Source organism: Centruroides sculpturatus, unplaced genomic scaffold (assembly GCF_000671375.1).
Source record: "Centruroides sculpturatus isolate CEXI.00-Female unplaced genomic scaffold, Cexi_2.0 scaffold464, whole genome shotgun sequence".
Classification (NCBI taxonomy): domain Eukaryota; kingdom Metazoa; phylum Arthropoda; class Arachnida; order Scorpiones; family Buthidae; genus Centruroides; species Centruroides sculpturatus.
This window is the reverse complement of record NW_019384627.1, coordinates 411,812-433,946: the sequence shown is the minus strand read 5'-3', so window position 1 is coordinate 433,946 and position 22,135 is coordinate 411,812. Positions and strand designations below refer to the sequence as shown.

Sequence of the window (22,135 nt, the reverse complement as noted above, 5' to 3'; positions counted from 1 at the left end):
ATTTCTTGTTATATATATATATATATGTATGAAACCATTTTAAAATATATATATATATATGTACTTTTAAATGGTCTGGTGTTCAGCACTAAATTGTAAAAATATGACAGCTAAAGGTATAAGATTGTTATTTTCCTTCTAACAGATCCAAGAGAGTGATGATTTAACAGTAAATATAAGTAATGGCTTATTAATGATTACATACAGAGGAACCAGATTAATTAGAATTGAATAATAATAATTTTTCATCATGAATAATTGAAGAAATTCTTCCTTAAAGATTTTTGTCCCAAAGTGACATTTTATTTGATAATGTACTCAACTTTCTTAATGTACCGCGTGTTTTCAACATATCATTTTGTATGAATTTAATGTTCTTGTAAAAAGAAAATTTTATCAACAATGTTCTTTTTTATACAGAAATGTAAGAAATGGGTAATATTAATATAGCCTATGTATTTTATTTTCAGACTCAGACAATTCGACCTGTTTGGAAGACGAGCGGTGGAAAAGCAGCACTTGTCACTGCAGAACATTGTGGACTGCTCGGAGTTTTCCTGGCAACATCAGCACTGGACGAACTCCGAGTGGGAAAAGTGTCTTCTTTTCCGACAAAACAGTCTTCCAGAGCAATAATCACGGAACAGTGTGGTTCCGTTGATCAAGCGGCCAACACCACAACAACAAATACATGCATCCCATAGAAAGAAGCGGGCAATTTTTCCTAGGTGAGTTTTTACATTTCGCTTTCCCTATACTGTAAGGTCTCGTTTTATGCGGATTTTTTTAATGCGATTTTGAAGTTGTGCGGTTTGTATTTCATCCAAATTTTTTTTGGACAAACATACATATAGGCTTGTTTAGGAAGCCCGCGTATAGACAGTCTCCAAAAATCGTGGGACGCTCAAAGCTCACTCCATTTGTTCCACTGATATATAACCTTTATGGATGTAAAGGACAGCTAGATCTACCTTAATTGCTTTAGTTCCTAGCAATTTTTGATATAAATGTAATTAAACATAAAAAATACTTAAAACTGAAAATAACGAAAGAAATGCGTTAATTTTGAAGAAAAGCTTCAAAGTTTAACTTCCTTTGTCTCGCCCTTCTGTGAAATTTAACACCGATGAATCAGTTTATACATCTGGATGACCTTGAACACAGCTGGAGTTAGATTTCCCGGGGCATTCTCATAAACGTCGCGGGAGGACAAGGGTTTAAAGTAGGGTGAAGCTGGCCGTATATTTTTTAATATTTTTAAAAAATTTGGAGACTTAAAAAACATTCCAAAAATTCAAAAAAAATGTAAAACTCTATTACTTTTCAATAAAATTAACTGAATTAAGTTTGAATACAAGTTTATTTTAAGCTTTTATATGAATTTCTTTCAGACATTCGAAGTAATTTATTAAGCAGCCTATTTCTTTTAATTTCTGCAAACTTTTTTATGCGGTTTTAAGTTAATTTTAACTCGCTGTTTTGGTTTTATGCAATTTTAGAAAATTACGGAACGTATCCCTACTATTTCAAGGCAAGTAAAGTCTTTTTTTATGCGCTTTTCTGTAGAACGTATCCACCGCATAAAACGAGACCTTACAGTATTTATACAATGTTACTGTAAACAGAACATAAATTGTGTATTTAACATACTAAATAGATAAATATTAAAAACTATTAGCATATTCAAAATAGTGTAACATATTGAAAACTGCATAGTATAGTATTTCCTCTCATCTTTTTAACTATTACAAGCTTAGCTTATAAAAAGGAAGAGGAAAAGCTGAAATGAAATTTCAAAATACAACAGGAAAGAATATTTTTGTGTGTAAATCTTGATTTAAAGTTATTTGCTCTTTTTCTATAATCCCAAACTTGAAGGGTTCAGTGATGTCCAGCAATTCGAACATTCAAAGGTGCACGATGACAAAAATTCTATGAAGTAAAATTAGTTTCTTGGATTATTAACCTGTGGATATTGGAATTGCTCAATGAAATTCTTAACCCTACAAATTTGGGATTATAGAGAAATAACAACAGAAATTCAGCATCCCTGATCCACACTTGATTTAATGATATATACAGACATAAAACGTATTCACTCACACTCATACACGTACTCACAAATTACATATGTAATTTGGAGTATGTCTATGAGTGTTATGTATGCATATGTATGCACGCACGTATGTAATTAATATATATATATATATATTAATATCACAATAAATTCGTGCATTTATCAGTTAATTCTTGCCAAGCGAAGTTGCTATTTCCTATGGCATCCATGATGTTATATTTTTTCAAAATTGCACCAAACAAACATAGATGTAAAAAGAAAGTACACCTTTTTGCCATCATTTGCTGATTAGTTTGTGTTTGCAAATAATCCTATTATATAAGAATCAATGAAATGCTACGATAATTTAAATCAGCATAAATTTTGAGCTTTCTTTAGGCTTTGAGCATACTGCATTATATTGAATCAGCGTTAAGCGGGGTCTTACTGTACTTGCATATGTTTTACTTGATAAATATGCAAGTAATTAACTTTTACAAAGTAACAAGTCTGGGACAGATTGTATACAAGTAAACACATACTTTTGAGGTTTTTAGATATTGTTTTCAGCGGTGAATTATTTACAAAAATTTAATAATAATAATATAATAATAATAATATACAAAAGTTTAAGGCTATATTTAAGAATATTTGTCTGAATATATATTTTTAGTTTAGTTACATAGAGCTTAACAATATGCTGAATAATAAACTCCCCATTCAATGTTGTGTAAAGCTAAAAATGTTTGATTCGTTTAATATAATGGTCATGTCAATTAAAGGTATCCATCGTATAACACAGTAATTAGGTTCCGAAAAAGTGTCGTGTTAAGCGAATCCTTGCTATACGAAACAAAGGACTAGTGTAAAACATCAGAAATTAGCAAAAGTATATTATTATTTTTCTATATTAAGAGAAATATGTGTATTAAAGCAATCAGTAATTGATTGACAATGACGATCGATTAAAAGTCACCCCCAAATACTTTTACAGTTTTGACTCAGAAAACCTTTAAACGTCGAGAAATGCAAAAAAATCAAGGTTTTATTTTCTGTATGTATTGGTGTTAGTGTGTGTGTGAGGGGCACGATTTTGTTCACCCTGTTTGAAGTTTAGTAACTCCTGTGCCTTTTGTCGAAAATTTCTGAAATTTTGCACGGAGGTTTGTTTATTAAAGGGGTTGATGCTATTAAATTTTGATAATTAAAGATCGAGAGGGTGGGGGATAAATGGGGTCGTATGTATCACCAGTACGATCAGACTTTGGGTGCGTTTACTTCTGAGCTAATTTTACTATCAGCACGTTCAGCCTGTATACTTTCGTCCGAGTGCCACACTCATTGGCGTTTACTTTAGAGCTATGTGACGTCATGTTTAGCGAAATTGGTAAGCTCGGAGTGCTAGCTAGTTCGTTGTCGAGCTTTGCGCTAATTCAATATGGCTGCTCTCATGAAAAAATTACTTTCTGTACAAAGTACTAAAAATGGAATTAGTTTTCGAAAAATAAACGGCAGAAAGTATTTTTATTGGTAAATTTCAATTATTTGTTGTGTAAAATGTTTACAATGATTTTTTTTTCATTGTAAGGTTCAATAGCTTTAGATGACTTTTTTCATAAACAGAGTTAATTAATGTGAAAAAAATTAAGTTCGATTCATTGTTTATGATTAAAAGTGAGGTTTACCTAATACGCATTTGGAATCTTCAGAAATGTTATGTTCAGAGCATTAAATAAATCGTAAAGAAATGAACAGCATTAATAATAATCCAAAATTACATAAGTTTGTATACTTGAATGAATTTTCACTTACATATGGGAAATGACTTCTCAAGAAATTGTATCATTTGAATACCATTTTTTCATTACAAACTAAACTTATATGATGACAGAGTAATACTTATTTCTATTGAAATAGGCTACTGCTTCTTCAGTTGATGTCTTAATAGCCATATGCTTTTCATCAATAGAGCCTCTAATTCCAGGAAAACCAGATTGGGTATAAAAAATTCCATTATTCTTACATCATCCTGCTGTGTGATGGCCAAGAGATCATTTTTCATTTTCATTTAACACTAACTTGTAAGAAAGAATTAACAACTTTATTTAAAATATTCCACGCAGTCCGTCTAAACATATTAAAACGATCGCCAATACCCTTAGAGAAAAGAAAGAAAGAAAAAAAAAAGTGTTTTGTATTTAATATCAATTATTTGTTAATTTTGAACTCAGTTTAGTTACACCACAACAAAACAACGTCACATCCATTCACTGGGTAAAACAATTGCTTTAAATATGTATTATATGTATGTATAATCTACTATTCTCTTATAAACTGCATCTAATTTCATATATTACTTCGTATAAACAAACCTGAATGATTCTTGATTTGCCAATGTCCATAGACAGCGTAAAAGCTGCTTTTGAGGAGACACGGGTCGTCTTCCAGAGGAAGTAATTTTTCGGTGTCTATAATTGGGCTTATTTTTTAGAGGAGAATTTCAAAACATTCTCTTGTAAGTCTAAGGTTGTTTAAAATCGGTTGGCTTATAAAAAGGTAGAGTCTCTTCAATAAAAGTTTCTATCTTTTTTATTTTACCTTACTTTTCTTTTTTCTGTTTTCATTTTTCTACAATTATATCCACAATAAAATCATCCTCGTCCGATTCGGAATCAAGTAGTTATATCTGTAACGTAACATTTAAAATAGCAGCTTTGACAATACTATTTGCAGGAAACCGCCATATTTCTTGTTAGCGTTCGCGTTTACTTTCGAACTGGACATGTAAACACGAATACACATGCTAATGACGTCACTTCCGGTGTTCGAAAGTAGCACTATTAGCTCAGAAGTAAACGCACCCTTAATGACAATTTTGTTATTAGCATTTATAATTTGTTTTACAAAACCCAGCCATTAACCTTTTTGACATTTTATAATAGTTAACAATATAAATTGTTTTATAAATAAAATATAACAGATAGCGCCATCAAAAGTTGCCGGGAAAGTTAAGCAACTCGTTGCTGAATTCTTATTATTATAATTGTAAATTAAACTGTACGAATTATTAGTAGTTTATGATAATTAAAACGGAATAATTTTCCGCAATTTACTGTATCTCAACTTTATAATCGTATTTACTTAGAAAGCTAATTGTATTCGATCAATCGATTAGATGCAATTAATTTTTCTAATAATCAATGATTATAGCTAGAAAATTATAGCTTTTATTACGGCTCGCTACCATATTCATATAGATAGAAATTATTTGATCCGGATGTTGGATATGAAAGCTAAATTTTGGGACTGCTTCAAGTAAAAAGAAAATAAGTAGATATAAATGAAAATTTCTTAAATGTTGAAAAATCTGTTATTTATTTTATCGATTTGATTCATATTTTTATGGCTTTCGAGAGTAGTGAAGCCCCACATTTGTAACCGATCAGCATCATCTGATCTTTCTCAATCCATATTCGCTGCTGTCTTTAAATAATGTATTATATTGATACATTATCAATAATTACAAAATGAATTTCTTATCTTGAAATATTAATTAAATACTATTCAGAATAGTAATTTTAACATGTTTATAATGTCTCGTAATTTCTTATTCGTACATTTCTTAATTTGAAATTTAAATTTATTCATTACTATATATTATAAACACTGTCGATTTAAAAATAAAAATGTCGAAAGTTTATTATTTTCTTTTCTCAAAAACAATTATTGTTTTTTTTAACTTTTTAATTAATTTAAAATAGTTCTAATTATTTATTATATAACAATAATGGTGCTTTTTTGTGTAAAAGTTCAAAATAAAGTTGCATTGTGCGAATAGGTATTTAAGATAAAAGTACCCACAGACCTCACAATAATTCTCTGAATTTAACTATATTTTGTCTGAATTATTCTGAAGACGTCTTTGTAATGATTCTTTACTTTCTCTAGTGTTATCGCCATTGTAACCAGATTCTTCATCACTATCACCTTCGGATTCGTCCTTATTTTGTTTTAGTCCCGACAATTCTTCTATTTCTTCTGTCTTTTGTTCATATTCTCTTTTCTTCTTAGAAGAAGCGGCTCGGCGTTTCTTACTGTAACAACTCTCACGAAAACTGAGTAACACAGGAAGCAACACTAATCCATGCATTGCCGCGAAGAACATTACTAAAAACACTGTCTTTGAAAACACTACGAAAATATGTGAAGGCGCAAAACATAGGACGGCTACACCTAATATTGTAGATGCTGAACCTTGGAAAATAGGCATTCCAGCAGCATAAAGAGCGCTACGCATTCGTTCGTTTCCTGTCTTTTCAGTGGACGTTATATAAGAATACGATATATGTGTCGAAAAATCCACCGAGAAACCAATACACATTATGAGATTTATCATCGATATTGGATTAAGTTTAACTCCCCAAGCTGACATGTATCCATAAACACCTATTTCTATGGATATTATGGAGAAAGCAACACAAATGGCGCATGTTACGTTAGGAATAAAGATGAGGAAAATTATCATCATAACAATTGCTGCAACGCAGATAGCTTGTAAACTAGTCTCTTTTACCATTAACATTGGCTCGAAAGTGATAAACCACATATTGTAAACTGTTACAGGAAACTTTGATTCATCAGCGATTCTACGCAATTCTAACAACATGGATTTTTCTTGTTGAGCAGTTCTGACATTTTCACTCTGAATTAAGAATCGTGAAGCAATAATTTCTGTGTGATTTTCGTTAAAAATTATGTCATCTCTAAATCTTTCTGCTGGTTTAAATTTCAGAAACACAAATTCTAAAGCATCAATAAATTCTTGTTTGTCGGTGAGATCGAATCCTCTCAGCATGTATTGAGTTCTTGAGTCATTCAGAAACTTCAAGTAATATCTATAAAAATATTTAAAAATAAAAAAAATTAAGTTATTTAGCACTTTATTTTAAATAAATTAATAGATTTACCTAAGCCAGGATTCCGTTAAATTTGAATTAGCGATGTAAGGACTGTTTTCAAATTTCTGTGTGAGTTCTTCAATTTGTTTTTGTACATTTGGATTAGAATAATCTAATGTGATATTGATGACAACTTGTATTCTATGGGGATATTCCGTGAAATATCCATAATTTAAATCTGAAAATACGACAGCATGGGAATCGTACGGATAAAGATTCCTATAATCTAATCCCTCTTCTACCATCGTTGAAGTCCATAACCCAAAACCTAAGTAAACTGAAAATGCTATCAAAACAGCTATTTTAATAGGGATATAAGATAGAGCCGATCCTAATTTATATTTAAAGAAGTCCATCAAAAAATTTGATTGCATTTCAGTAACATCGTCGTCATCTCCCCCTGTACAAAACCACCTGAATAAACAGTTCTTCTTTTCTAAAAAAAAATAAATTACATAAACATTTAATTACTGATTTTTTAAAGATCTTAATTTAGAATTTAAAAACATTTACCAGATTTATATTTGGATAAAACTGGCAAACAAGTAAATGGATGAAGTTTTCGTTCTTCTCTATAACCACTAAGAGCCATGCAACCTCCAAAGAAAGTAATTTGATAAATATAGGTAAACAAAATGGCAACTGCAGTATAAAGACAGAAGATTCGAACGGCTCGGAATGGTGTTGTTAATCCAATTAGAAAAGACACGAAGTTCGTAACAGAAGTGATAGTAATGGAAACTGCTGCTTCGGAATATGATGCACCCATTCTGTCTTCTACGCTATCTTTGGGATTCGATCTTCTCCACGCTGCCAACAATACAAATGTATCATCCATACCGATTCCTGTTAATTAGAAAAGTAGAATTAATTAAAATTGCTTCAAACCTAAATGATATTGCATAATCATTCGTTATTTATTTCGACTTACCCAACATTAGAAAAGGTACAGCTATATTTATGTCTATGTACTGAATGCCACAATGCATGACGAAACCAAAAGCAGCAGCAACGGCCAGACCGGAAGACAGACATCCAGTTACTCCTAACCATGGCTTGCTACGGACACAATCGGAAGATAGACAAGTACAAATGGCAAAAGTCAACATCAACGCCACAGAAACACTGAGCAACGGTAGTGATAATTCGGTGATTCTGTTGATTTCGTTAGCCATTGATTCTGATGCAAACCAACTGATGGTCAGATTATCAAATTGTGCATGAGTTAATGTATGAAGAAAAGCTCTTTCCCATTCTAAACATATCCCTTTGTCGGAATATAGATAATAATATAATCGAACTGCCTTAGCGCTTAAAATTCGTCCTTCTTCGTCCGTAGTTACTCCTCCAAGACCTTTCGCATAAAAGTGAAAACTAAAAACAAAATATAAAATTCTTGAGTTGTGTAGATTATGTTTAATCAAAATTAATCTTAAAAAAATATATAAATGTATTTTCCTTTATAGAATAAACATTTCAATTGATGATAAAAATTACAAGGTCTTACATTCAGTTATAAATCAATTGTTGACGAATTAAATATACTGCAATTTAATGCTATTGTAAGTACAGTACATTATTATTATATTTAAGATGAATGAAAATTGAGGTTATTTACGAAAAAGTAAAATTCTGATCCTAAGAACAATAAAGTATAAAGTATAATTGTAAGGAAAGTTATGTTTATTCCATATTTTTTTTTTATTTTGTATTTTTAAAAAGTATTTTAGACAATACCTTGCCTTTTATAATTTTTAATAGACTATTAAGATTAATAAATCGTTTTTAAATATGACAGCAACCGAAACACATAAAAATATTGTATTTATTTTTGTGACATTTAAGAAGAGAAAATGTATTTTCGATTAAAATTTACTAAAACGAAGTTATAAATCATATCCATAACTTATATTTTTTCAAAAATAAAAACTGATGATCGTTATGATCGATTTTTTAATCTAATTTTAAATGATTTATTTTAAAACAAAATCGAGTGTTTCTTAAGTTAGATTTTTGATCTCACCTGTAAGTTTTAGGATCTAAGTCGATAGGATATTTGATGAATTGTTTCTTCTCTCTTATGGCAGTTAGATTTTTTTCTAAATTCAGGATTTCGTTTCTAAAACAGATTCCTTTTCTTCGAGCGCATACGCTGGAGTAATTAGCTGATGTTTTCCCGTCGTTGACCGTAATCGATCTGATCAATCGATCGAGTTCGATTAAATCGGCGAAGATATGTTCTCTGAGCACTGATCCTCCATCTTTTGAGGTAATCAACACGGTACCGAAACCATTTAATCGAGTAAGACGACCAAAATCGAAGTTGACGGAGAAATTCATTGGAAATAATTCATCGATTGCCGCTCGATCCGATTTCGCTCGTCCGTGCGAAGGAACAAAAAGACTTGTGATGTCTTTTTCTGTTGTCATTCTGAAGACACCCGTCATGAAGACTCCGCTGATTATAACTGGAGTCAGCATAAACAGTATAGGGTGTCTGGCAGTGCATTTTCCTAAATGTTGGAAGATCCTACTCAGTGAAGCTTGGACGCAGTTGTACTTCATGATTTGGCTGTAAATATTTATAATAAAGTTATAAAATATATAAAAAATTTATTTATGTATATATAGAAATCATCTCGATTTAAATTATTATTTTATTTTTAAATGTATAATATATAATAATTATTGTAATAATAGATATTTATTCAAATTATTAGGGCAATATCCTATAGCGTGGAGCGATAGAAACGAGAATAAAGGAACAAAGGATCTTAACAGATAATAAATACACTGTACAGTAATAAATTTAAAAAATAAAATAAAAATATTATTCTGATTAAAATTATGGAAATTATTGAAAAATATTGAAATATTGTAATTGATTGATGATCTGAAGGGTGCATTGTGACATTTTATGAAATCATGGTTAAGTTTTTTTGCTTTGTGGGAACTAAGGACACTAATCAAGCCTATCATGAATTTGGCAAGGACAACAGAACATCTCAGGTAATGAAGAACGGAGATTAGCTGCACCTTTATCACTTCAGTCGTATGGTTGTGACAGTCAACGAAAGCATTGTTTTCAAATAACTCTGAAAACAATGCTTTAATTAATAGTGCGACTAAAAGCATTGTTTTTGATGCTGTTTTACTTGTGGAGTAATTCTTTGGATCTGAAGTTCCTCACATTGCAGGACAAATTTTATTGCATTAGGAGGAAATCTTCAATCGGAATCCACTTCGAATATAATCATTAGTGATGTACCGGATCGTTAAAAATATATATCCGCGGATACGGATACAGATACGAATCATTAGTGTCTAGATCCGCGGATACGGATACGGATCTCAACTTTCGTACTCAGTCAACGCCGGTGCGTGTGACCTTGGACCGATAGTTGACGCTAGGGTTTCTCATTTCCCGGGAAATTTGCCTCCAGCGGGATTACGGGAAAAATAATTTCTTTTCCCGGGATCCCGGGAAATTCCGGGATGAGATAGTAAAACAGAATTTTATATGGATAAAAAAGATCATACAGGAATATCATAAATTTGAATAATTTAATTTATTTTCTAGTAAGTAACTAAAAGTGTAGGCCAATCTCATCCATACGGACACGTTAGGCTCAATTAATTTATGTTCTCTTACATTATAAGATGAAAGTAAAATAAAGCGTTTCATTGAGAGTTTTAATGATTACGAAAAAAAAAAAATACTATTTTACTTCTAAAGATGAAATAAAAAATAAACTAAAGTGCGATGAGTGATATTTACTTTCAGCAAGTCTCCGCTGTTCAATGATGCGCAAACACAATACATAGATATTACATGAACTAACAAGTAGAGACTTGTAAAACATAGGTAATAATATGCAGCAAGAAACCCCAAAATTTCTCTCTTAGGTGAGTTTTCAAGATGCAACTTTTCGTATAATAAATAATAGAAAGAAAACCTGACATGATAAATTATTATTGAAATGCGAGATTTTCCGGGATTTTTCTCGTAGGGAATAAACGGCGGGAAACCCGGGAAAGAAACCCTAGTTGACGCTTTGCGTTAGTAACGCGACGTGTTTTGACTTGCACTGCGCGTGTTGTTTATAGTTTAGTGTGACACGGAATAGCGTAGATTACGTTTGTATTTTTGGAGAGTGTTGAGTTAAATTAAAATAAAAACAATGTCGACAAAAAGTTTAGTAGTGTAATATGGAAATATTTTACGATAGTAAATGAATTTTGCATGATAAAAGTTTTGCAACGTAAATGTGCCAAATATGTGATTTTAAGAAAGAAAAAGTGATCTGAATTGAAGTTATTAGTATTTTATTGCTACCTCTCTTTAAAATTTCATATAAGTAATGAAATTCATTAAGATAAAAGATCCGTTAAAGATCCGCTAAAAAGTAACGGATACGGATACGAATACGGATCTTTTTTTCCCTCGGATATCCGCGGCAGTGCCGTAACTAGCCATTTCTGTGCCCTGTGCAAGAACTTGCATTTAGGCCCCTTAATTAATTAGGTTTGGGAAAATAATAAAACAAACACGTGCATTTTGGAACACTCTTCCAAATGGGCCCTGTGCGGGTGCACCTGTTGCACCTGCCTAGTTACGGCACTGATCCGCGGATACGGATATCCGGCGCATATATTAATAAATTAATTAATAAACATAAAGAATAATATTTACTCGTTTTTTATCGATTTAATAATATTTTTTCCCCGGAAAAGCAAGTGTTCTACAACCACATTTGACCCCTTTCTCATTTTTTTTAAATGTAAGTTCTGCATTGATGATTAAATTTTATGATAAAATAAATAACATTTCATTGTATATCGAATATAATCTATTTCTTTATTTATTTTACATAGAATAAAACTCAAACTTCTTCCTGAAAAATAAATCTTATCTTTAGATTCCGGAAGCGATCAATTTTAAAGTCGAAATTATCAGTTCTGTTTTCATTATAACATTTAAACATAACATTTTTAATATTACAAAATATAAATTTAAAATAGTTGTATGTCTTTAATTTAATATTAATCAATACTTTTTACAATGATAAATAGTCTTAAATTGATTTCTTTTAATTATTTTAGCGCTGGAACAAGTATCAACACATGCATACACCTGTGCAATGCTGAAAATTTTTTTTACCCCTGAATAAATAATAATAAAACTAATATATCGCTGTTACGTGACTTTTGGACCACCCTATATAATTCAATAAGTGATAATGCATCAATAATGTTATTACTTTTTCTTAATATATACTTATATAAAATAATAAATGACTAAAGACTACTTACTTATATAATAATTCATTGCTCAAGAAGCTGTATTTTTCTAATATTTTATAATTTTTTCCTCAATTATTTTTGTTTTTTATTTATTTTTTAATAATTTAATAACACATCTTATCAATTTTTAAAGATTTATCCTGATTTATTGAAGTTTATTATCTGAAAGTAGGTTGTCTAATTATAAGCATTATTTAAAATTATATTCAAATCTATTGTTCGAAATTCATATTTATGCGTATCTCTTCGGATATAATTAATTTGTTACACACAATTAAACCTATTTTACTCTTAAATTTCCCTAAAATTTTGTTTCTGATTTTAATCAATAATTTCGAATGTTTTAATTCATTTTGTATAGTTTAAAAGTGTAATGAATAATCCTTAACTGTAAAGTTTAAAACATTAATAAAATAATCTAATCGTATATACTACTTAATCTTTATTTAAAGTTAATAATGTTATTAAAGGAAAAATTTTGCATTATTTTCTGATATCTTTTAGATATTGCAATAACTTTAATTACATGCTCTGCTTATATATTTATTTCTTAATACATGTTATAAAAGAACATCTATATTCTATCAAAACCTGTAATTTATATTAATTTATCTAAATAATTTAATAATAAAAAATTAATATAAACTCTAGTATAAACTATTCACAGAATATATACCGTATGTGTTTGTTTATATGCAGATGTAAGTGTATGTATGTATCGTATTTCGATAATATCATATAAGCTACTAAAATAAACTTAAAATTAGTTAATTAACTGATAAATCTTAACTTTCTATACTTTTCATTGTTTTAACCTGTTGTTTTTTAATGTCAGAGTGAATAAAATTAAAATTTTTTACTGATTGTATTAATAGTCACCTATCTTGCTTAATGTTATCATTCGGTTATTGTTATCACTGTAGGTAATTACTAAAATGATCGTAATAAAAGCCAATTGTACTGTTTATATAAGGCAAAATCAAATTGATAATACTTCTTAATTTTTTATGTATTTAATTAATTATATCAGGGTGATGTTATAGAGTCATATAATAGTATTCTCACATAATTTATATATTAAAAGTTATACTTTATTATTATTTGTTTATTAATAAAGTGACTGAGTTAATGCATGGATATCGATTTGATTTTAGTTTTTATTGTCTCTCTCTATAGTTTCTCTCAATGTGCATGATATTATATCTGTTTTTTTCCCTTTGCCTTTAATTTTAGTTAGCAATATTTTTCTTTATATGGTGATCTCGTATGTTAAATGGATTATATTCACATAAACATTTAAACAGAGTCATTTATTGATATTTGTTTACTGATTTTTACATATACCTGAAATATATATGAATAGAAAAAGCATTTTCCTTCTATACAATTTCTATTTTTATATAGAAATATATTTAAAGAATGTACATTTTTATCTATTTTTGGAGTGTGTAAGGATATATATATATATGTAGTGTTTAATGTATAAATTGTAATAAAAAATAATATTATTATTATTTAAAATGAAAACCAAACTACATTTAACCATATTTAATCAAATGAATATAATAAAATGAAAAAAAAAACTTTTTCAATTTTTATGATGATATAAAGTTATTTATTATATTAATACACAATTAAATTAGAAATTAATTTATATAACTAAATTATTTAATTAAAATAAAAACTAAATTAATAAAAAGTATCTTAATAAAATACTCCTACAAAATATAAATTAGTTTATCGTATCTATTGGCCTACTATACGTTATAATAATTAGATCAATCGATTATAGTTACTTATGAATATTTATATAATATTTTATATTAAGAAAAGTATAATTTTTTTTCTTAAAAAAAGTATTTCTAATTTTAAACTGTTCTAAAATTATAAATTTCTAAATTCTTTTCTATTAACGGAGCGAAAAGGATCGAGGTCAAAGTTGTAGACTAACTTTTTTCCATATAAAATTGCTCTTTGGTTTAGATAATTTATGTGAATTCAACTAATATAAAAATGACTATTAATTAGTCTGTTATAAGGTGATCAATCCTATTTATTTATCACAAAAACTATACTTTATATCATGTTTTTTTTCATATAATCTCATGGAAATCCTGTATATCCGAGGCCCTAAATAAATATTATACAGACAGATAAAAATTATAATTTTACTTTTATTTAAATTCATGTAAATTATTTATTCATAGTTTACCTGCATTTTCAGCTTAGTCACATGTCTTAGAAATTTCCTTGTTGTAATGTTATGATTCTGAATCATATTTTAAAGTAGGGAAATTATGGCATTTAATAATTTATCAGATTAAATTTATAATCAAGTTATGATAATATTTTTTTAACCTTTAAATTACTTGTGATTGCAACAGAAATAATTACTTTAAAATGAGTACAGTTAACTGCTTCACTGCTTTACTTTATTAATGTAATGGAAAGAAGTCTACTTTAGAAAAATATACTATACATTTTTTTCCATATTTTTTTACTGTCTTGACGCATTTATATGATGATAAATACATATTTTCATCTCGGTTTTCTCTTAAATGTTCACCCCTTTTAACGTGTAAATCGACAATAGAAAATACGTACATTCTAGGAAAACGTAACTATTTTTAAACATATTTAAACACACATATATTTCATTTTTATACTACACATAAATGGTACTTAAAAACATTCCACATAGTAACGCATCAACGATAATGAATTTCCGTCTAAATTTTTTAATTTTTTAATGTAATTTTTATCTACTATAAACAATTTATGCTACTGTAAATAACTTAAAAAATAAAACGGTGTCGGATTTTATTTTAAGTTTTGTTTAATAATCTTAACGACTTATTGTTTATTCTGACACATTTTATCAATATTTTATTTAAAAATAACTTGGCAATCAGTTCCTAAGTTAATATATTCTTGAGACTTATCTTCAGCTGACGACACTAATAAATTCGTACGTTCTACTTGGAAAGAATTCAATTTTATTTAGATCATAATTATTATAATCTTAATTGATTTCTATTATCCTATTAATAACATTATATCCTAATTTTAATATTAATTATTTAAGGTAAATTAAGAGCCTGTTGATAAGAAATTCGTGTAGTAAAAAGTAGTCTTTGACCCGATTGTCAAAGGAGATAGACTCTAGGAAAAAAAATAAATAGTATAATATTTTTTGAATAAATTAGCATATAAATTATATTTTCTGGCATATATATATATATTATAATAAATTAATAAAGTAAACAGTTTTTAGAAAATATTAATTTTATTGTCGATAAAGTGTTTAATAGAAATGTAGTACTTTCTTCTGGAATCAATAATTTCTATTGTACTTTGCTTTTTTTCTAATGTTTTATATCATAAATCCTACTTAAAAACAACCAAATCAAAATATTTCCGTGTCAAAATGACAAGACATTTCATAAATCCTTCATTCGATAACTTCAAGACGTAACAGCAATTTATTATCAGTCATAATCGTAGAATCACTCAAGTTTTACTTTAAAAAATTGTTTTTTTCTCTAGAAAAATCGTAACACGGATGTTATCTATAAACACGATCGATAAATCAATAATAATTTAATCAATAAGGACATACTTAACAAGAAATTTACGCGCAAATAACGAGTGATGTCAAAAAAATCAAATGTCCTATGCGTTATTGTTATTACAGTGAATAAACAATTTTTTTTTTCTGTATATAGAACAAAAATTCAATACAAACAAACATAAAAGAAGACACACGAAAGAAACCGGAAGGAAACGAACTATAAATGTTAACCTATTTTATATTTATAACCTTATTTTATAAAGCATATTCGTATGAAAGAGTTTAATTGTTACGAACTAAAGGTGTAAACTTAATGACAAAACTTCGATAATTTTGTATCGTATTTCGATAATATCATATAAGCTACTAAAATAAACTTAAAATTAGTTAATTAACTGATAAATCTTAACTTTCTATACTTTTCATTGTTTTAACCTGTTGTTTTTTAATGTCAGAGTGAATAAAATTAAAATTTTTTACTGATTGTATTAATAGTCACCTATCTTGCTTAATGTTATCATTCGGTTATTGTTATCACTGTAGGTAATTACTAAAATGATCGTAATAAAAGCCAATTGTACTGTTTATATAAGGCAAAATCAAATTGATAATACTTCTTACTTTTTTATGTATTTAATTAATTATATCAGGGTGATGTTATAGAGTCATATAATAGTATTCTCACATAATTTATATATTAAAAGTTATACTTTATTATTATTTGTTTATTAATAAAGTGACTGAGTTAATGCATGGATATCGATTTGATTTTAGTTTTTATTGTCTCTCTCTATAGTTTCTCTCAATGTGCATGATATTATATCTGTTTTTTTCCCTTTGCCTTTAATTTTAGTTAGCAATATTTTTCTTTATATGGTGATCTCGTATGTTAAATGGATTATATTCACATAAACATTTAAACAGAGTCATTTATTGATATTTGTTTACTGATTTTTACATATACCTGAAATATATATGAATAGAAAAAGCATTTTCCTTCTATACAATTTCNTCCTCAATTATTTTTGTTTTTTATTTATTTTTTAATAATTTAATAACACATCTTATCAATTTTTAAAGATTTATCCTGATTTATTGAAGTTTATTATCTGAAAGTAGGTTGTCTAATTATAAGCATTATTTAAAATTATATTCAAATCTATTGTTCGAAATTCAAATTTATGCGTATCTCTTCGGATATAATTAATTTGTTACACACAATTAAACCTATTTTACTCTTAAATTTCCCTAAAATTTTGTTTCTGATTTTAATCAATAATTTCGAATGTTTTAATTCATTTTGTATAGTTTAAAAGTGTAATGAATAATCCTTAACTGTAAAGTTTAAAACATTAATAAAATAATCTAATCGTATATACTACTTAATCTTTATTTAAAGTTAATAATGTTATTAAAGGAAAAATTTTGCATTATTTTCTGATATCTTTTAGATATTGCAATAACTTTAATTACATGCTCTGCTTATATATTTATTTCTTAATACATGTTATAAAAGAACATCTATATTCTATCAAAACCTGTAATTTATATTAATTTATCTAAATAATTTAATAATAAAAAATTAATATAAACTCTAGTATAAACTATTCACAGAATATATACCGTATGTGTTTGTTTATATGCAGATGTAAGTGTATGTATGTATCGTATTTCGATAATATCATATAAGCTACTAAAATAAACTTAAAATTAGTTAATTAACTGATAAATCTTAACTTTCTATACTTTTCATTGTNACGCTGTTACAATTCTTCTCATTTAAAATACATTAAATGAAAGAATTTTGTTTTCTTAAAAAGCAGGGGGAAAAAATGTTTTCTTGATGTTATTTATAGAACGCTATAACGAGGTATTGTACAACGTTTTAACGAGGCATAACTTATACGAATAGAACGAAGTATAATTGATATATTTTAAGAAGAATTTATCCGAAGAAAAGCATACGTTATACTTTAAAATTATTATAATTACGTCAAAGCGCAACAAAATACAGTTAACTGACTTTTTGGCCATCCTGTATTTATAAACATATATATATACACAGGATATTTTTAAAAATATAATTGAAATCTTTCGTTGTAATGTATGATTTAATAACGAGTCCTATAAACTTTCACTTTTATTCGTGATACCGGAAAAGATTTTAGAACATCCTCGTCACGTATTCTATAAATGACTGAATGAGGGCATATATAAAGCTGCAGACGTTGAAAGCGGGCCAACAATTTTTATTTTTATTTTTATCTTTTAATAATAGAGAGGTTGCGGCTGAAGTTTTTATCTCTCAAACGTGAACATCGAACGTCGAGCGCCGCTATTGTAAACGGCGCTCGACGTTCGACGTTCACGTTTGAGAGATAAAAACTTCGACCGCAACCTCGCTAATAAATAAATATAATTTGATATAGAATTACAAATAAGATAATCTTTGTTTTTGATTTATCGAAAATTTATTCAGAATGCGGAAACAATTTTATAATGTGATGAACTCTTCGAATTCAAGGACATACATTTCTTCCGTGTTTAACGAAGTAGAACACACACGTGACCATTAGTTTTTAAAAGAATACAATGAGTACAACCTACCCGAAGATTTTTTGGGTCGCTCGGTGCACATTTGTTTATTAAATCGTATCTTTTTATTCGGTTCTCGGGTCTATTTTTTTTAAAGTATTCGATAATAAAATAATAACAATTCGATTTTGTTTACTCGTATTGTTTAGAAAACAACTATTTTTTTTATCAATTTTATCCATTGTTGATATTATTTAAAACGTAATTAAGCATTTCAATTGTTCGCATGATTTAATATATATATATATATATATATATATTTCGTAAGCTTTAGAGTTAAGATTTATAGAGTTAACAAGTTTCTAAATTACTTATCTATCAAGGACATTTCACTTTCGATAAATTCATTCTTCCTTCCGTCTTTGTAACCTAAATTGTATCTTTTCTTAGACAGTTTTTCCACGTGAGATAGGCGTTTTTTATTCTTTAATAAATTATTATTAAAGTATATTTACTTCTAAGTGTTACCTTTATTCCTGAAATTCCTCTTTAAAAATTGATGTGCGTGAAAGCATGTTAAATTGAAATTTATATGCATTTTTTAATCTTTCATTATGGAGTTTTTAATTCATTTTTCGTAATAATTCCATATATTTTATCTCATAAAATATTCACTAATTGAATTTAATTTAAGTGTTGTAATTAAAATTATATTTAAATTTTACTTAACAAGATTTAAAATTTATTTATTAATAAATAAAAATAAGCAATATCTTTACATTAATATACACATATTTGTTAATTTATAAGTCTATATATACATAACTGATAAGATTTTCTATAAATCAAGATCTATATCTCTAAATAATTCGAAACAAAGAAGTGTACATAAAAGTCTTTGTCACAATTGTTTTCGGTTTAAAAAATATAAAAATATTCAAACCTATATGAATATAAATTACGTAGTATTGTTCAACAGCGGATAAATGCTGGAGCGGATAAAACCGACTGATCACTTGCTGGTGGATTCGTACTTTACCAATGGGCTGTCCACGTGGAGTTTTCCGGGTTTCTTCACGTGTCTAACACTTAAATAGAGGCCAGTTTCCCATGGAAAATTCTCCCTGGAGACATCCCTTTGGCAGATCGTTCAAATGTTGCGTGAGTTTAATGTATCTTTTGATACACGTCTTCCCTTCCTCCTATGAGTGTTACGCTACTATGTAAAACATTCTTTTATGCACGAATAGAAATAAACGTAAACAAATCGTAATAAGTAGATCCTTAAAAAGGAACTCGAGTTAATAGCGAGATTGCGAACGTCAAACGTCGAGCGCTGCTCGACGTTCGACGTTCGACGTTCACGTTTAAGAGATGAAAACTTTGGCCGCAACCTCGGACCATCTAACATTGGAAAATCATAGTTTTATATAAAAGTAACCAAATAAAGCGACATTATAAATTATAGTTGTGGTGTGGGCGGTGTGGATGAAGAATAAACTCTTAAATATTGTACTCTTATTTTACCTCTTACGTTAAAATGCCAGATAAGAAATTTATTTTGTGATTGATTGTGGTTTTGTGGCATATGTTTGGTTGGAGCGTGACTCTACTTATATCATCTCATTCTGATGCTCGAATCGAGAGTTAATAATGGCAATTGTATTCATTTTCCACGCTCTTCACGCTCTGATTAAGCGGTATCTTTAGAAGAAATAAAAAAATGGATCTAACAAGATTAATAATAATGTATTTCATATCAAACTAACGGAAATAAATTTTGAAAAAGTAAATAATATATAATGACAGATTAATTTTTAGGAACATTTATTTTATTCCAAAAATTGTTGTTAACATACTGAATTATCAAATAAGGAAAAAGAAACATAATAAAACAATTCCTACTTTAAATAGTTCATAATACGAATCTATAATTAAAGAAGGAATAATTTCCGGTTTACGCTACCGAAATTAGAAAATAAATGCGATAATAATAATAAAATAGTGAGAGAATCTTAAAGTAGGCCAATAATTACGCCATTTGCGACGTACTTTAAGTAAATGGAAAGAACTTGAGTAAAGTTATCTTAAATGATATTACTGAAATGTTGGTCAATAGAGCGGCATGTTTGGAATATTTCCAGTTGTTTTCCTTCGATATAATCAAATGTTGACCCTTTTTTTTCTCGATTTAAATGAAAAAAAAATGTCACTCGTGAAAATAATAATGTATTGTACACTACAGTACATTAAATAGAACATTATGTATTGTACAGTGATAGATCCATTCAAAAATTAATAATAATGCATAGTACAGTATATTAAAATTACCACCAAATTTTCATTTAATCAAACCATGAATAAAAATGAATAAAAATGAAAGGTATAATATGTAATGCATAATGCATAAGTTGAAGAGAAACATCTAAAATAATCCAAGGGTAAATCTTGGAGAATTTCTAATTCCTATAATGAAATAAACATTTATATAAATCTAGAGGAATTTAATGACCTAGAAGGAGAAGAAATCACTCCTCTAGATATCATCAAATAGCTGAATAAATTACAAAATGACTAACAATTCAATAACAATTATCATTTGAGATGGTTTCATTCGAGCTCTCTCCTTGTTTACGTAGAAAATAATTTACATTATTCTACTTATATAGCATATTATTCTATATAATAAACATCCCAAAATAAATTAAGTTTTACATGCTAAAAATCTAGTTTCTTACAAGATATAGTTTAGACTCTATTTCTAGATAAAAACTCTATTTATAACGAATTAATATATATATTAATATATAAAACACCTTTCTAGGCACTGTTTTTTTTACGTATAAATTAATTTTACATTAAAATTTTGACGCGTAAACACTAAAAATGAATTGAAAACAAAGGAGAATGCTGGCAAGTATACTCACCTGTACAGCCTTTTCCGTCTGCTCCGTACGAGATAACTCCCGATTTGACCTTGCTAAGAATTGATGGAAACTATACACTCTGTGACGTAGTACTAAGCAACACTAGCGCAGGCGCAATTCCAATACGTAACGACGCACTGTTACCGCAACAATATGATGAATTCCTTTCCATTACGTATCCAATATTAGATATAGTTAATGCATATTAAACAAAAGCAAATGAAGTAATACCGCTTGTTTCCGGTCGATAACTCCCGGTCATTCATCTTAAACGTACGAAACTCGCCTCCCCCTCGAAATAAATATAAGAACATATGGGATAGAGATCGATTTAAATATTGTAAACGTTGGAGATAAGTACGAGAAAATACGGGTTAAACTTTATATTAGAAGAGATATATTTCTCCTTTTCGGTGGCAAATGGAGGTAGGATACTTAGGTCATTGACCGGAGATCGGTCAGCCGATGACATCACGCTTCGTTTCTTCCAATTAAACCATACCACCTGTTCTTATATATGTTCGATGTCCAATTCTTTTAGACTTCGTTGTCACGTGTCACCGAAAATATCTAATAAACTGGTTTATATATTTATATAAAACTGTCTCCATCATAGAACAATATAAATATCGTTCTAATTTACTCGACACACACACTGTAAGGTAGAGTTATAACAGCTGTTGGACTTGATGTTTAAACTGTTATGTGTCAAATTTATAAAGTAAAAAATTAGTCTGTTAAAATACGTTTTTATGGTTATTTATTTATTTATTTTTCTAATTTA

The 22,135-nt window shown here is 28.3% G+C and overlaps 1 protein-coding gene across 1 annotated transcript; it reads right to left on the bottom strand.

Annotated features, from left to right (window-relative positions):
- Nucleotides 1-5,130: 5,130 nt before the first annotated feature.
- LOC111625644 (patched domain-containing protein 3-like) lies at nucleotides 5,131-21,908 on the bottom strand. Its single transcript, XM_023368858.1, has 6 exons — nucleotides 21,352-21,908; nucleotides 9,038-9,586; nucleotides 7,946-8,388; nucleotides 7,528-7,860; nucleotides 7,024-7,450; nucleotides 5,131-6,951 (listed from the first exon to the last, which is right to left on the bottom strand). The coding sequence occupies exons 2-6, from the start codon at nucleotides 9,577-9,579 to the stop codon at nucleotides 5,946-5,948; spliced, it is 2,751 nt and encodes a 916-aa protein (XP_023224626.1). The 5' UTR covers nucleotides 9,580-9,586; nucleotides 21,352-21,908; the 3' UTR covers nucleotides 5,131-5,945.
- Nucleotides 21,909-22,135: the final 227 nt, after the last annotated feature.

Excerpts from the sequence above, each read along its gene's own strand:
- LOC111625644 (XM_023368858.1), bottom strand. The coding sequence starts at position 9,579 with ATGAAGTACAACTGCGTCCAAGCTTCACTGAGTAGGATCTTCCAACAT. Across the intron at positions 8,389-9,037 it reads TTAGATCCTAAAACTTACAG|TTTTCACTTTTATGCGAAAG; the intron begins GTGAGATCAAAA and ends TTTTGTTTTTAG. Across the intron at positions 7,861-7,945 it reads TGTACCTTTTCTAATGTTGG|GAATCGGTATGGATGATACA; the intron begins GTAAGTCGAAAT and ends TCTAATTAACAG.